This window comes from Schistocerca piceifrons, chromosome 4 (assembly GCF_021461385.2).
Source record: "Schistocerca piceifrons isolate TAMUIC-IGC-003096 chromosome 4, iqSchPice1.1, whole genome shotgun sequence".
Taxonomy (NCBI): Eukaryota; Metazoa; Arthropoda; class Insecta; order Orthoptera; family Acrididae; genus Schistocerca; species Schistocerca piceifrons.
The window spans coordinates 520516479-520534370 of record NC_060141.1 but is presented as its reverse complement, the minus strand read 5'-3'; the positions used below and the strand labels follow the sequence as shown (position 1 = coordinate 520534370).

Below are 17892 nucleotides of genomic sequence, written 5' to 3'. Positions count from 1 at the left end.
GCCCATGACTGCAACGCCTCAGACCGCTCGGCTAATCCCACGCGGCAAAAATATGATTACTTTATTTCTAAGACAAAGTTACTCTTTCGATTACTTGAGTGTGGGAATTAGGTCAGCATTAGAAAATTATTTCAGAAATCATCTGAAGAGAAATTTATTGTATCCACTTAGCAGTTAATACAATAAATACATGCAATTAACAGGCTATGAAAATATTAGGGTAAAACAGTTTGAAAGACCAAGTTCTGAGACGTTTTCAGTAGCTTTAAGTTAAAAATCATTATAAATAGTACACACGAAATAATGGATTGCCAGGTTGCATCATCGTTTACTGTTTCTAGTGGTAAAAAAATAATTTTTAAATACTGCCTATAATTAAAAGTTACTAATTATTAAAAGTTACCAATTTACGTTACAGGCTTTTTAACCAAGTTCCTTTCACAACACCTATCCTTACGTAAACAATGTTTGTTTCCACAGCTTATTTCTTGTCTGTTACTCAGGAGCACTACCTTCCTACATTCGGCATTTATATGAAGCAAATAATAAAAACGGGAAAAATATTATTCTTCTCTATTACCTCTATGACTAGATTATTTCTTACATAGACACACACACACACACACACACACACACACACACACGAGATGCACTATAAACGGTAGAGCGGTAGAGCGTCCTAAGATCCGACAAGGCAATGTTAAACCACCATTGACGATTGCTTCATGGCAGTGAAGAAAAATCCTGAGCGTTCGTCGTGAAAGTTGTTTCTGGAGTATATGCCGGAGGAATATAATTTTGGGCCAATCCTCAACTCATATTTTCAGTCATAGTATAATTCTGCTATTCTCTCATGTATACTAGTTTTTGTGAGAGAATGGCTTTTGAATAACGCTAGGCAAGTGTTGAAGTATTCTTGTCAAGAATGAGTTGAGATGGTATTCCACAAACTCATATGAAGGACAGTGGTCGCGAAGTAGCATGGATTTAACGAGAACGTTGCGCACACAGACGATACGAGGAAAATAGAGTAAAATGCGAGCTTTTCGAATCATTAGAGATCATGACTGCAGAAGCCACCAAGCTCAGGCCTTGACTGCATGGGCGAACATGGCGCTGTACGGCAAGGAGTAGACGGTGCCGCCCGGCAGTGTGTCAGCGCGTATCGTGCCGTTACTGTAGGCCTCTGCCACGCAGTCTTGTATGAAGGCCTCCAGTTGTTGCTGCGGGATCCTGCCGACGAACGGGTTTATCGCAGTTATCGTGTCTGCAACACACAAAGCAATGCGATCTACAGACAGGATCATGTACAGCGTGAATAATGTGTAATTGTTCACCATGAATATACTTGCAAGTGTGGAAAATATAGAAATTGTCATTTAGAGAAGTAACATGTACATCTGCATCTAAATGGTCATTCCGCGAATCACATTATGTGCCTGGCAGAGGGTTCATCGAACCACTTTCGCAATGATTCCATTATTCCACTCTCTTAACAGCGCGTGGAAAAAAACGAACACCTGTATCTTTCCGTGTGAATTCTTATTTCCCTTGTTTTATTATGATGATCGTTTCTCCACATTGAAGGTCGGCGTCAACGAAATACTTTCGAATTCGGACGAGAATGTTAGTGATTCAAATCTCGTGAGAAGATTGCTCCGCAATGAAAAACGCTTTTGTTTTAATGTTGTCCACCCAAATCCTATGTTATGTCGCTGACACTCTCTTCCCTATTTCGCGAGAAGACAAAATGTCCTGCTCTTTCTACTTCCTTGATGTACTCCCTTAACCTTTTCCTGTAAGGATCCCACACCGTGCAGCAGTACTCCAAAAGAGGATGGACAAGTGTAATATAGGCAGTATCTTCAGTAGATCTGTTGCGTCTTCTAAGTGTCCTGTCAATTAAGACAATTCTTTGGTTTGCCTACCCCACAACATTTTCTGTGTCTTCTTTCCAATTTCATTTGTTCGTAATTGTAATTCCTAGATATTTAGTTGAATTTACAGCCTTTAGATTTGACTGATTTATCATGTAACTGAAGTTTAGCGGATTACTCGTATGGATGACCCCACACTTTCGTCCGCAGCTCGTGGTGTAGTAACTAGCTTTGCCGCCCCTGGATCACGGGGTTGGTTGATTTAAAGGGGGAGGGGGAAGAGACCAAACCAAGGTCATCGGTCCCTTGTTCCCAGTAGAACAATTACATAAGGGAAAGAAGAAAACAAAGACGACGTACTGTACAATAACAGGAGAAAGGAAGAACCAGAAGAAAGAAGGACAACAAATACTACAGTGGTCAAAACAGGACAAGAAAACCACACCATCAGCTATCGAGCCGTCGGTGTAAACCAGAGCCCCGGAACACTTCAAGAATCAAGACGAAGTGGCAGCAGAAAGCCGAAGAGTTAACAGAGTCCTTAGGGCTTCGGCCTACGTCTACACGGACGTGTACGTGAATGGACCTCGAGGAAAGGTTGTCAAGGGAAGGACTCCAGACAGAAGCGATCGCACGCGAACCGCAGTCCTTAGCCCTGACCTGGGCCGCCTACGCAGGAGGTGAACCGCCGTGGTTGGGAAAAGAAGACGGTTATTATGTCCAGGAGCGCTATGAATGTGTGCAACGTAACTGGCGAGTAGTTGTGCACGTCTGATCTTCAATGTAGGGACTCCAGCCTCCACCAGTACGCTTGTTACCGGACTCGTCCTAAAAGCTCCTGTCGCTAGTCGAACTCCGCATTGGTGCAATGGGTCGAGCAGACGCAATGCTGAGGGCGCCGCCGAACCATAAGTCACAATCCCATAGTCAAGGCTGAAATGAACAAGAGCTCTGCAGTGCTGCAGCAGCATTGAGCGAGCTGCGCGCCAGTTGGTGTTGCTCAAGCAGCGAAAGGCGTTGAGGTGCTGCCAACACTTCCGTTTAAGCTGACGAAGATGAGGAAGCCAAGTCAAACGAGCGTCGAAAATCAGACCTAAGAATCGATGTCTCCATTGCGGTGAGTGGATCCTAATTAAGGTAAAGTGCTGGTTCCGGATGAAGGGTACGACGCTGACGGATATGCATGAGACACGTCTTCAGGGCGGAAAACTGGAAGCCATGCTCTACAGCCCATGACTACTGCTTTTGGATGGCTCCCTGTAGGCGACGCTCAGCAACACCAGTAATGGAGCAGCAGTACGAAATGCAGAAGTTGTCTGCAAACATAAGGTGAGATGGAGGGCCCGACAGCTGCTGCTGCACTGTTAATGGCCACTAAAAATAGAGACCCTCAATACAGAGCCTCCTGGGCATAGATGGAACTATGGGAGGCACCAACTTCGAACCGGAAAGTATGGAGCGACATGACGTTTTGGATAAAACCCGGGAGTATGGCCTCGGCGACTCCACTCATACAATATGGCAAGGATATCATGTTGCTAGGTCCTGTCGTATGCTTTACTTAAATCAAGAAAGACGGCAACCAGGTGTTGGCGTCTGGAAAACGCTGTTCGGATATCAGACTCGAGGGAGACAAGATTATCAGTGATCGAGCGACCCTGCCGAGGAACCGCCCTAGCATGGAGCCAGTAGGCCACGTGACTCCAGGACCCAGCCCAACCGCCGACACACCATACGTTCCAGCAGCTTACAGAGAACGTTGGTGAAGCTGATGGACCGATAGCTATCCACATCAAGCGGATTTTTACCGAGTTTTAGCACCAGAGTGATGATCCTCTCCCGTCATTGTGATGGAAAGACCCCATCGCACCAGATCCAGTAGAGGATGACGAGGAGATATCGTGTGTTGTCAGACGAGAGATGTTTGATCATCTGGCTGTGGATCCGATCTGCCCCAGTAGCTGTGTCGGGGCAATGTGCAACGACGCTGAGGAGCTCCTCCTCTGTAAATGGAGCATTATAGGGTTCATTGTGACGTTCAGTGAACGAGAGTGCTTTCCTTTCCATCCGCTGTTTGAGTGTGGGGGATAATTCTCTGAAGCGGAGGCTCGAGCGTAGTGCTCAGCAAAGAGCTCGGCAATTGTGTTTGCATCGGTTCAATATGGTTCAAATGGCTCTGAGCACTATGGGACTTAACATCTATGGTCATCAGTCCCCTAGAACTTAGAACTACTTAAACCTAAGTAACCTAAGGACATCACACAACACCCAGTCATCACGAAGCAGAGAAAACCCCTGACCCCGCCGGGAATCGAACCCGGGAACCCGGGCGCGGGAAGCGAGAACGCTACCGCACGACCACGAGCTACGGACTTGCGTCGGTTGATAACACGCCATTGATGTTAATGCCAGTAACACCTGTCGGGTTCTGGTACCCACAAACATGTCTGATCTTCGTCTAGACTTGGTAAGGTGACACATGGCACACAATGGTCGAGACGTACTTCTTCCAACACGCCTGTTTCCGTCTCTGGCGAACGCGAGCATGGAGCCGCTTAAAGGCTATTAGGTGCTCTAGGGAAAGGTGCCGCTCTTAAATTGCCACAGCGACTTCCGGCGACCACCAAGGGCTGTCTTTCGCCGGGGGCACCCTAGACAGCGAGGGATCGCGTTTTCCGCCGCAGAAATTATCTTTGGTATGACATGTTCAATCAACATCGATGGCACCACTTAGGGGAGATTCAACGGTGACAGTAGAGGTGAAGGCTACCCTCTCTGCCTTGTTTAAAGCCCATCTGGGTAGGTGTCCGTGGGTATGACATTGGCGGAGTGACAGCACGATGGGGAAGTGGTCACTACCACACAGGTCGTCATGTGCTCTCCAGTGGATAGATGGGAGAAGTCCTTGGTTGCAAATTGATAAATCAATGGCCTAGTAACTAACATGTGCCACACTGAAATGTGTGGCAGCCCTAGTATTTAAGAGGCAGAGGTCGAGTTGGGACAGTAAATTTTCGACGTCACTGCCATGACCAGTAAGCATGGCACTACCCCAGGTAGGGTTATGGGCGTTAAAACTGATTAATCATTTCAGCCAATACGTTCAGGGGTACCGCACCATCTGGAGATAGATATACGTCGCAGACCGTTATTTCCTGTGTCGTCCTTATCCTTACAGCCCCAGCTTCAAGGAAGTTGGGAGGCCGCACAGGTTCACTAAATACCGAGTTCAGGACAAATGCAAACTCCACCTGACACACTATTATATTCGCTACGGTTCTTGCAATATCTCCTGTAGCTTCAAGGAGGTGGGTTACACTTCAGGGTCGCCTTCTGCCACCGATCGAGTATTTGTATCCATTTCCATTGTGGATGAGGCATCAGTTAGATCCAGGTTCTCAGGGGACACTGAGATCTCCACCTCATCCACAAGTGCAGAATTGATAGGGAGTGATGGTGTTCGGACCATCAGAGGGTCCTTTTTCTTGCTTCTCTTTAGGGTCTTACTGGGAGGACTTCTCTGAAGTAGCTTCAGACACAGAGAAAGGCCATGAAACTCTTCGTCCAGCAGCTTTTGGCTTCTTTAGCCACTAGCAAATGTTCGCTATCACATTGGGGGAGGGGGTCACAAGGGACCCCTTCCATGTGATAGGAGCCAGAGGAGGCTGTTGCTTCCCGGGCTGGGGGAGGGGACCAATGTCCCATGCATTTGGGGGGCCTTGCTCCCGAAGTAGGTACACTGGGAGCAATGGAAGATTTTCCCCCTACCAGCAAGGGGGCAGATGTATTCTGGAGGCCTGGAGGACCCACAGTTCGTGGCACAGAGTGTTGTATGACTGGTACTTGTGATGGCAATGGTGATGTAGCTGCAGCATATGTGGACATCAACCGAACAGGGTGTAACCATTCAAATTTACGTTTTGCCTATTGATAAGTCATCTGGTCCAGGGTCTTGTACTCTATTTTCCGCTCATTTTGGAGTAATGTGCAATCTCGCGAACAGGGGGAGTGCTGCTCTCCACAGTTGATACAATTGGGAGGCGCACATTCAGTATCTGGATGCAGTGGATGTCTGCAGTCTCGACATGTGGCGCTGGAAGTGCAGCAGGAAGACATGAGCCCAAATTTCCAGCCGTTAAAGCAGTGCATAGGGGGAGGGACGTATAGTTTAACGTCACAGCGGTAAACCATCACCTTGACCTTTCCGGGCAATGGATCACCCTCAAGGTCCAAGATGAAGGCACCAGTAGCAACCCTGTTGTCTTTGGGTCCCCTGTAAACGTGCAAGATGAAATGAACACCCTGCCGTTCTAGATTGGCGCAGAACTCGTCAGAATGCAAGGAGAGGTCGCAATGGAAAATAATCCCCTGGACCATGTTGTGACTTTTGTGCAGAGTGACGGAAACGGAAAATCACCCAGCTGGTCACAAACGAGAAACACTTAGGATTGGGCTGGGATGCTGTCTGAATCAAGAGTAGACTGCTTCTCATCTTGGACAGCGCTGTCACTTCCCCAAACTTATCCTAAAGGTGTTCAACAAAAAACTGAGGCTTCATAGGTAGAATGGAGTCCCCATCAATTCTGCTACAGACTAAATACTGAATACTCTTTCTGTAGCCCTACGTTCCTCCCATGGTGTAGCGAGGGAGGGGAGCGATTTAGGGTCATATCTGTCAGCATTGTACTCGATCTTGCCCTTCTTAAAGACTACTGGCGCAGTACGGTCACCACCAAGAGATGACAGTCCGCTTCATTGTGGGTCATCAGCCCTGATGCCACCCACTCCAATCAGGGGCTCTCCCAACAGGCATCACCCAGTCACAGCAAAGACTACCTGGTATGATGGCCATTGCTTGGAGTTCTGATGCCCCAGGAAGACCGTCATCTACTGCTTGGTATACACGGGGAGTTTGCAGCTCAGGCATCAGCAGTGCGATCCCTGTGCTGTCAGGGGGCTACCACCAAATGGGTACATGAAGTCCCCACCACAAGGGACTGGTACTGCGCTGGATATTGGGTGCAGATAAATCCAATACTGTCATGGAGGCGAAGAGGACAGGGGACAATAAAAGAAGATGACATACCCTGGAATGTGTTGGGTTGGGTTGTTTGGGAAAAGAGACCAAACAGCGAGGTCATCAGTCTCATCGGATTAGGGAAGGATGGGGAAGGAAGTCGGCCGTGCCCTTTCAAAGGAACCATCCCAGCATTTACCTGGAGCGATTTAGGGAAATCACGGAAAACCTAAATCAGGATGGCCGGACGCGGGATTGAACTGTCGTCCTCCCTGGAATGTGTGCTCGCCCAAATAGTTGAATTGCAGGTGGAGATGCGAAGCCATGACAAGAGGTTCAGGAGATCGAATCTAAGGGCACTATGGATAACACACACACACACACACACACACACACACACACACCACGTAAGGCGTCCTTCCCCATATGGCCCGCACTTCTGTAGAATTTGGAAAGTGGCAGGTCAAACCACAAAATGGGACCTGAACTTATAGGGCCGAAAAGTGTGAGACACCTTTTAGTCGCCACTTACAACAGGCAGGGATACCTCAGGCCTGTTCTAGCCCCTGGACCCACAGGCGGAGAGAGCGTCTTTCAGCTTTCCCCACAGGCCAGTCACGCGACGGGTCCCCTGCTGAATCCATCGATTATGAAACAATTCGTGAATATATACTGTAGTATTTTGTGCACAAAGGGCTGGACAGCTTCCTCCTAGTCTGGAGGGGAACGTCTTTTAGGGTCTGTGGAAGATTGTTAGGAGGCTGCAATACTTGTGCGCGTTCTGCTAACAAAGGACCTATGAACTGATGGTTCACTATTCCACACCACATGTTTACACTCAATGGACTGACGTTCCACCCGACGATGCCAACGGGGATTCTCAGAAGACCAATAGTGCATTTTTCGGCGGTTCACCTGGCCATGGCTTCATCACTGAACGATACATGATTGTTCTGGAATATTCTGTCTTAATACACATGTACAGAAGTTAATACGATTCTCATAATCGTCTCCATGCAGCTCTTGATAGAGAGGGAAGTGGCAGAGCTGGAATCGATGTCTATGGAGAATGCGTATGACACTTGCCTGACTTGTGCGATTGCGCGGGAGCTAACACGCGTATCAACTGCAACAGCAGCAAGGATGTAAATTTTCCCCTCTTCTGTCATCACGTGTTTCCTTCTGTTTGGATGTCTAGGTGTTACACTATCACTTTCACGTAATTGGTTGAAGAGGTAACTAAGTAACTGCCGAAATGGTTCACGTCTATTGGGATATCTTGACACATATACCGTACAAGGACGAACTACATTTTTCCTGCACTCTCCATAGACGATGAACATGGTGACCTTCTTGCACTGGTAAATCCCATCGTCTACTCATGACCTCCTGCTTGGACTGTCACACTCATTAGTAAGTCGCAATGCATTCAAGGAACACACAAGCACGCTAAGTTGCTGTTTGAACGGCACAAACCAGTGTCGGTGCAGAAACTGTTCAAAATAGTGTAAGTAGGCTGTTTAGGTTTTTATGTTGGTAACGCCACGTAGCACTCTGTATGAAAATCACTGACTGTGCTGTGTGAAGGCTGTTGTTGGTTTGCATTGTTGGAATTCGCTATTGTAGTGTTGGGCAGTTGGCTGTTTATGGCGCGTAGCGTTGCGCAGTTGGAGGTGAGCCGCAGGTAGTGGTGGATGTAGGGAGAGAAATGGCGGAGTTTTGAGAGCGGATGATCTGGATGTGTGTCCATCAGAGACAGTAAATTTGTAAGACTGGATGCCATGAACTGCTAGATGACTTTTGAACACTTAAGGTAAATACATTGTTTGTTTTCTATCAGAATCTTTCATTTGCTAACTATGCCTATCAGTAGTTAGTGCCTTCAGTAGTTTGAATCTTTTATTTAGCTGGCAGTAGTGGCGCTCGCTGTATTGCAGTAGTTCGAGTAACGAAGATTATTGTGAGGTAAGTGATTCATGAAAGGTATAGGTTAATGTTAGTCAGGGCCATTCTTTTGTAGGGATCATTGAAAGTCAGATTGCGGTGCGCTAAAAATGTTGATCAGAATAGGTAAAGAGCGAAATGTCTGAGTACGTTCAGTTCTGCTCAGCTGTTTGAAAATCAAATAATGTAAGAGGTTTATCAGCACAGTAATTCATTGATTTTTCTAAGGGGACGTTTCAATAGGATATCTCATAAACGATTTGCATTAGAATCCTGCAACAAGCACCACAGACGTTCTAATTTACTCTACTTTTAGTTTTTATTTCAATATGCTGTTTCGATTTTGAAATCTTATGCATGCACAAAAATACACTTCATAACTATTACTACAATCTTTTGATTGGCTAACAACACGAGCCTATGATTACCAATCCATTCTGTGAAAACTGCAGATCAGTAGCACTCCCCATTTGCGCAATATCTGCAGTACAAGATTTAGGTGTGTCACCCTGTATAGCCGGCCGCGGTGGACGAGCTGTTCTAGGCGCTTCAGTCCGGAACCGTGCGACTGCAACGGTCGCAGGTTTGAATCCTGCCTCGAGCATGGATGTGTGTTGGTTAGGTTTAAGTAGTTCTAAGTTCTAGGGTACTGATGACCTTAGACGTTAAGTCCCATAGTGGTCAGAGCCATTTGAACCATCCCTGAATACCCCACGCACTTCCAGTTATTGCACCCTGTAGTGCTACAACGATGAAAATTAATATTACGACGATGTCAAACCTTATTTTCATGACTTAAAGAAGTATTCATGATATTAAAAAAGTAATTATAATTTTATTATTTTCATTTTTGTGCTCAGTGTATCAAAGATACATCAAAGATCACAGAAGACATTAGCATTGTTTGTACTACGAAACTATATATGATTGTTAAGGGTTAAGCATGTAATAATTCGATGTAAGACATTTTGCCGAGTCTGAATTTTGTTCTCGTACTGGTCGGTAGAGAAGGAAAAGTTCCTTAATCGATGTAAAAAAAAAAAAAGAGAGAGAGAGAGAAGGTAAAATACAAGTTATTCAAAACAAATATCTCCTAACTGCAACGTCTTGTGATTTCCTATAACTATTACTTGCAAGGTCTAATCTGAGCCTGTCCTGAATAACAGGAAAGAACATTTATATTATCATATATTTTCTTCGTTTGACCACGGTTGTGATTCGCATGTTTCTTTTTGTTACGCGACGTGTTATGAATATTTTCATTTTACGCGCAAAAGTGCACACAGCTTTAATCGAACCTGCGTCTTTCGGAAACGATAACTTTTAATCAGTACAATTACGCGAATACCGTCTGAATCGCAACCGTGATCGCAACAATGTTTCCTGGACCAAATAATTCTTATAAAATGTGTAGTCTCCAAAGCGAGCAGCATGGCACTATCGCTGACTCGCAACAATCGAAAGAGAAAAAAGTGCTTAAATAAAATTGCCACCTTTTAATAATAGGATGCTGATCCTCCCACTGGGTGGCGTGTACCGCCGGAGGATCATACACGATTCCACCAAATATGTGAACAATACACTAACGTATGTCGCATTACCTGTCACTCGGGCGCAACGGACCGCTGTGAATACAAATGTGTGCCCCTTTTTCAAAACATGGACTTACGCCACTTTCAAAATAAAAGATCAATATACCAAAATAGTAGACTAGAGCATTTGAATACGACCGCCGCTCCGCGGCGATAAACAGGAAAGCAGCGCCTCCAGATGAAAGACAGCATGAGTGAGCGCCGCCACGAAACAGCAAAAACTACTCTCAGCACCAGTGGGAAAGTGTTAATGCAGGCATGCTGCACTATATCTCTATGATTAACAGTAAAGGACTTCGACAAAATTTGGCTGCTTCATCGTCTAGGCTTTCACTTCCATTACACAAAAACTCACCTACTCCACTCTCCCGAACACCAGTCACACTCGGTGTCAGGAACTCTGTTGGAGATTGAAGTGGTTGAGCAATGGAGGGCTTCGACGGTGGTTCTACGTGTGTGACAACAACAAATGCACGTAGCAGTAAGAGCGTGGCTTATATGACTAAGTGTCCTTGTATTCTTGCCTTTATCCTCTTCCTGTCATTTTGTTCCAGTTACGTCAGGGATAGACTGAGTTATGATGCCTGAGGGAGGGAGGGGGGGGGGGGGGGTTCAGAGGGAGAAACCTGCGACACCGGTTGTGTGTACCAAATGTAATCTACCTGGGAACGCAGCACCGTGCGCCGAATCGAACGATATAGCATAGTGGGTACACCGATACTGAAGACATTAACGCCAGGCAGTAAACTAAAACTCATTGCTAAAGCAAGAGAATTTAGGTCATCGTAAACAACAGGCAAATACAAGCATGGGTAGATGTACAGGCTACTACATTCCAACATATCTGTTTACAAGTGCATATGACAGGTCTATATAAAGTAGAGTGAATGCTGTAGACAACGTTCAGCCTAAGAAATATAACAATCGGTAAGAGACAAAGAACCTATAATGTTGTAGTATGGTGACCACTGGGCCAATATGTGGTGAACACTGTTAGTTCTAATGACGTGGATGTAAACAATGGCAATGCTGACAAGGAAGAACAATGACCAAGTGTCGCAACAGTATCGTTCAGTTACAGTTTCCTGGATTTGAATCATGCAACACTGAGGAACCAGCAAGACACTGAGACGTCACAGGTGCAATATCAGTTACTGGCCGTGATGTCAAACCGTTCCAGGGTCCTCGAGATACAATGATCATGATAGCAAAAAATCCCCTGAGGTACCTGTCCAAGCTAAAAATATGACTTAAGTGAGAAACGCATCACGGATTCAAGAAAGTATTAGACGTATCTAACATGTATCTTTGGTGAAGAGGGCAGCTGAAAAGTTACTGTGGCCGAGGATGTAAGTCAGCTATATCAGAGAGCTCATGTTGCATGATACGCTTGTCTAGTCGCTCGGGCTCAGAGGTCTGAGAGAACTGAGATTACTATAGTAAAGTGAGTCACAGAACAATGGATTTTTCGTAGTAATGTTTGAGAATATGACCACAGCAGTGTTACAAAGGACTCGTTCATTTTATAAAAAATTATTCTTATTTGTTCTGACAGCGATGAGGTCGCAAGACCTCTAGCCAAGGCACTTGACGATATTCAGTGCCCCTCATATGCAAGTCAAGCAAATTAAAAATACGATAAGAACGATTAAAACGTAAGCGCACAAACGCACACACACTTAGCATAAAATAGAAAACCCGTTGTTGCAGCCCAGTCCTCCGCCCTCCGCACTTAAGGACGAAACTGAAAAGTCGCTGTTACAACACTGGAGGAGGAACAGTAAAACAGCAAAAATCATCCACCAATAGGGAGAACTGTTCAGGACTCCTTACCGTAGACGTGATACTGTTTATTACCATGGCAAAGAGGGTGACACTTAAAACACTGCCCTCGGGAACACCACTCTGCTGCTCAAAACAATCCGACACCACGTCACCAACTCGAAACCTAACAAAGCTCTTTGACAGGGAGGATTGTGTGAACATGGGTAAATGGCTACGAAAGCCCCATTGACAGAGTTGCACGAGAAAATTCTGTCTCCAAGTAGCAGGAGCAGCAGAGTCAGTTCTGGATTTCTTACAAGACTCTGCCTTTGGAGGTACTGAGAGCACGGCATCAGTGGCAACATTCGCTGTCTTTGATGGTCTTTAAGGATGGGGGGAGGAGGCTATGGGCCCTGAGACAATTGCAGTACACAGACAAACGCAGGAACGCAGGTACTCGTACTAACACTAGCGAACCCCATTTTCAACTTCTTAATGGCCGAAGTGAAATATGTATTGAGTGTGGGAGGCTGCAGGCTTATTAAATCATCTGGGCTTCACCATACGAGATGTGCTTCAATTTTTTAATTTCCTGTATCTTTCTTTCTTCAAGGAAGACCCTGCAATTCCTACTCCAGACAGGGTGATCCGCAGAGCAGTTTACACACTTCGGAGGTGAGGAGCTATCAAATCCTCCGTGGGCGGCAGTATCAGATTTGCCACAACTGGCTTTACCCTTACTTCAGAAGGTGGTGTGCTCAAAGCGCTGTCATTTAAAACAACACATTGGGGTGGGGACATAGAGCTACACAATTAGACGAAGGAAACATGACTTGAGATGCTCTGTAAGTTTCATGCTATTGAAGACAATGATGAACGAGTCAGATTTTATTAGATCCCTATCTGCCCCTTCCAATATACTTTGCACATCAACGATCCCTCCTTGAACCCTCTCCGTTCCTCCTTGGGGGTCTACCAGATCCCTACACGACAACACGGTTGCTACAGGTCAATGGGTTGTGGGGTTCCGGTTCTATGGCACCTTCTCCAAGGCATTTAGCTTTCCAGAGATTGTTGCTTATTGAGAACTAGCAGTTTCAACGAACAGTGTGCCGTTACACAATTGATGGATTTCAGCGTACCTGTGAAGACCTCCAAACGTTTATGAATAGAAAAAGGCGAAACCTCAAAACTGCCCTCATTCCGTTTAACAATCAAAAACACATTCTTACCCGCAGCAGTTGTTTTATTACTATTCATGGACAAATTCTGTGAAACCTCTGAGTCTGGAGGACTAGCTACGTGAGTCCTCTTATTTTATCGGGCACTTGTCTACCAGCGACCCATCCTTTCAGGTGGGTGGAGAAGGAGAAAAATTTGAAGGTATCATTTCGGTATCACAAGCAGTTAGAGAAATAAAACTGAGCCCCGTGTGCCAGAGTAAGCTGTATAAACTGAGATGCGCCAAGTTCCCCACCAATGATTGTTCCACCGCATCAGCGATGCATCTTATTGGTTCGCTGCATACCTCGAGATTGAGGGCTTTTTTTTATTTACCATCCCCACAATCCGGGCAGTCAAGTGAAAATCTATTCCTTATCACACACAAAATTCCAATGACATGTCCAGAGATTACGGTGACAGTGGCTGGTGGCGCTTACCATTCCCCATCTCAGCAATCCCGGGGTTGCGAAGCCGGTGCTCGGCGAACGAATACTTAGCCGCTGAGGGCCAGAAACATCAATGAGGACTCTGTTATCCAGACAACGACCAGCTTTCAGGAAGTATCGATGGCAATGAAAAATGCGGCAGTGCTTATCTTTCGCATTGGCCGTATCTTTAACCTTGCCCCAGCAAAGCAGCTAAGGAAGTAAGAGATTGAAAATACCGCTTCAGTTGTAGATTTCTTTTATTATTACACGACCGGTTTCGGGCTCTTATAAGCCCATCTTCAGGTGTCGTAACTGTGCTCTTGCCCCCGAGCACCGCCGTGGACGTGTACTAGGCGCGGTGTGTTGCCTAAAAGCGCAGAACAGGGAGTTGCGGATGTACTTCCAATAGGATTGATTATAGGGAAATTAGATTGAGTCATCACGGATTCCTCACTCTGCCACTGACTCCACAAGACCGCCAGACGATTCTCGTGCCACCTCATAGCCCAAGGTATGAACTGATGTCCTCCCAACACTGTACTGCTGGGATCCAACACTGCTAGAGGAATTGACCAAGCCATCAGTCCAGCGCTACCACCATCTCACCAGGGTGACCACCAACCTGCTTTGCTCTGGACACCTGAGTGGGACACTGCCATGCCATCTTTATTCAGCAACAGCACTGGTCTTTGATATCCTGGATAATGACACTGGAATTTTGTGTACTTCTGAAATGGTCCCAAGCATCTACATATATAATCCGCTATCCACCAAGCGGTGTGTGGCGCAGGGCACAATTCGCTCCAAGGTCACGTTTCCCCCTCTGTTCAATTCGCGGATCGCACGAGGGAAAAACAACTGTTTGAACGCCTCAGTAAGAGCTTTAATTGCCCTTATCTTTGAATGGTGATCATTGCGCGATTTGAAAGTTGGTGGTAATAATGTATGCTCTACATCCTCTGTGAAGATCGGATTTTGGAATTTAGTGAGCAACCCCTTCCGTTTAGCGCGTCGTCTATCTGCAAGTGTGTCCCACTTCACACTTTCTATGAGATTTGTAACGCTCTAGCGGTGGATAAATGTACCAGTCACGAATCTTGCCGCTCTTCTTTGGACCTTCTCAATTTTTTGAATCAGACCCAACTGGTAAGTGTCCCATACAGACGAACAATACTGTGAGACTTGAATTAACGTATTGTAAGCAATTTCCTTTGTTGAAGGACTGCTTCGCTTCAGGATTCTACCAATAAACCGCAATCTACAGTTCGCCTAGCCCGTTACTTCTGTAATCTGATCATTCCATTTGAGATTATTTCGAATAGTCACACCCAGATGTTACCGCTTCCATTTATTTTGTACTCTTACATTAATGGGGATTTTCGCCTTGTTATACGCAGTAAGTTACACTTACTAATATTGAGAGATAACTGCCAGTCATTACACCACGCATTTGTTTTCTGCAAATCCTCACTGATTTATTCACAACTTACGTGTGATAATACTTTCCTGTAGACTAGAGCATCATCGGCAAACAGTCTAATGCCGCTGTCAATACCATCAACCAGGTCGTTTATGTAAATTGTAAATGTTCTGCTGTCTAGAGATCTGGGTATTTTGCCAGCCACAGTATTACGTCAACACTATGCAGACAATAGAGACTTGTCATGTGTAGAGAAGCATCGTCCGGTTGAAAAATTACGCCGCAGTTGTAGCACGAGAAGGCACACCACATCTGTGATGATGTGTCATCAGAGTTCCTTCACTCACTACGCCAGCCGTGATTTGATTTATGCGCAGGTTTCTGCCATACTTGCCGATGACAACCTTCCATTGTAGTGTGGAGCCGCGTCTAATCACTTAACCCAATTCGACATCATTCATCAACAGTCCAGGCTTCTCTGTAATGGCAGCACTCCAAACAGATAGGCTATACATGGGACGGTAACTCCCATCCAGGAGCTGTTAGTCTGTGAGCAACGGTGTGGGATGACACAGAATGTTGCAGGGAATCCGTTACTTGTGCTCCGATGGCTGGCGTAGGTATGAAAGTGTTACGGAGTGACTGGTGCACAATACGACCATCTTACCTTGCGGAGGTCGCAGGTGGTCAACCAAAACCTTGACAGCAGTATGCCCATAAAGTACAGCAACAGGCTACTGTAACATCCGAATGCCACACAAATCTGGATACTGCACGACTCTAAAAGCGAACGAAAAGGAGACGCAAGACGAGGCGCCGGCCGGTGTGGTCGAGCGGTTCTAGGCTCTTCAGTCTGGAACCGCGCGACAGCTACGGTCGCAGGTTCGAATCCTGCCTCGGGCATGGATGTGTGTGATGTCCTTAGGTTAGGTTTAAGTAGTTCTAAGTTCTAGGGGACTTTATGTCCCATAGTGCTCAGAGTCATTTGAACCAAGACGAGGCCCATTTCAAACTGTTAGGTCGTGATAAAGCTGACACACCCTAGTATGCGAAATCTCAATGTCATTTACAAAGGTCACTCAGCGTCTTGTGTGTGCTTCACTGTATCAGTCAGTGAACTTTAACCTGCTTGCTCCAGTCAAGTCTGCCTCCTTCGACAATTTGTTTTACCCCCACACTTACTCTCACTACCTAATTAACAATCCCTTGATGTGTCAAAGTGGGCCCTATCAACATATTTCTCCTTTAATCTATTCTTGAATACATCTACATCCATACTCCGCAAGTGGAGAGTACCTTGAGTACCGCTATCGGTTCCCTTCTATTCCAGTCTCGTATTGTTCGAGGAAAAAAGACTGTCGGTATACCTCTGTGTGGGCTCTAATCTCTCTGATTTTATCCTCATGGTCTCTTCGCAAGATATACGTAGGAGGGAGCGATATACTGCTTGATTCCTAGGTGAAGGTATATTGTGGTTTTCGCTGAGACGCTAGACACTGTACGCTTTATTCCACAGTCATGGCTGAAACGGAGACGTACAAAGATTTACAATTATATTTACGCACAGTTAAGACGCAAGACTTAACTGATTCGTTATTACAGCTATGACATTAGGTCAAGCTAGAAGAGGTATTGTAAGATCCAGAGAATCGGGAATAGATTAAGAATGTGAAGACCACGTCTTTTACCTAGTCGCTTAACTGAGCGTAATCGCGAGGAACAGGATCGAATAACCAAATATTACACAGACATCTTCAGCAAAAATTCGTGGCTCGTCAGTCGGGAGTTTCCGCAGTTTCCGGAGTTTGTTAAGTGTTGAAATTTATCACAGCACTAGAGATTTAGTACGCTATTTCACTGCCTGTGTTGCTCAGAATTGCGCTGCATTGTGGCTTCGGATTGTACGGGAATGTACATAATGGATGTAGGAGTGCAGGCTGTACACACGGTTGACGAAGTTTGGATCTGGCTGTGAAATGTTCTGATAGACTAATGGTAGGGCGACCACCTGCGATAAGCGGGAAATCTGGTTCGTGTGTCGGTCCGGCACAAATATTCATTGTAATTCAGTTATACAGTAGATGGTTATCCTTATTTGCAACTGTGAATACTTTTTATTTGGGGATTTATTGAAAGCTAGACATTTGTTGTTTAAGAGTCGTTTCGTCTTTTTAGTGCCATTCAGAGTAGAGAGATTTTTTGTATGCTGTGACATCTGTTTTATTAACTTAAATGAATATCCAACGTTATCGCGGAATGTACTTTTTGTTTTCGGACACTGTAAGGGGGTTACCATGAAACGCTATAAGAGAAAATATTTCATTGAAATATTCTCCGATCAACATTCAGCACGATACAAGGATAACCTCTGACTCCTTTTTTGGAAGAAGTTTGGTGTCCCTTTTGATACTGAGCAGAAGTCGGCACACCTGCCTGAGCCGTTCGGTCTAAGGCTGCGGTCACAATGGCACAGATATCGGCGGATTTTGCCGACTACAGACGTCGGCCGAAGACGGACAATCTTAAAAAAATCAGTAATCCACTACGTGCTGCTACGAAACATTGAGTGTGAAAAACTGATACGTTTAGTCAAACTCTATGGACTGAAATCGCAGGTTCATGGGAA

At 45.6% G+C, this 17892-nt stretch overlaps 1 protein-coding gene across 1 annotated transcript in view; it reads right to left on the bottom strand.

Annotated features, from left to right (window-relative positions):
• Positions 1 to 247: 247 nt before the first annotated feature.
• Positions 248 to 17892, bottom strand: part of LOC124795526 (juvenile hormone acid O-methyltransferase-like) — an 80141-nt gene continuing 62496 nt past the window's right edge. The window contains exon 5 of the mRNA XM_047259597.1: positions 248 to 1267. Within this exon, the coding sequence (XP_047115553.1) occupies positions 1086 to 1267 (182 nt within the window). The 3' untranslated portion in view covers positions 248 to 1085. The remainder of the gene's footprint in view (positions 1268 to 17892) is intronic.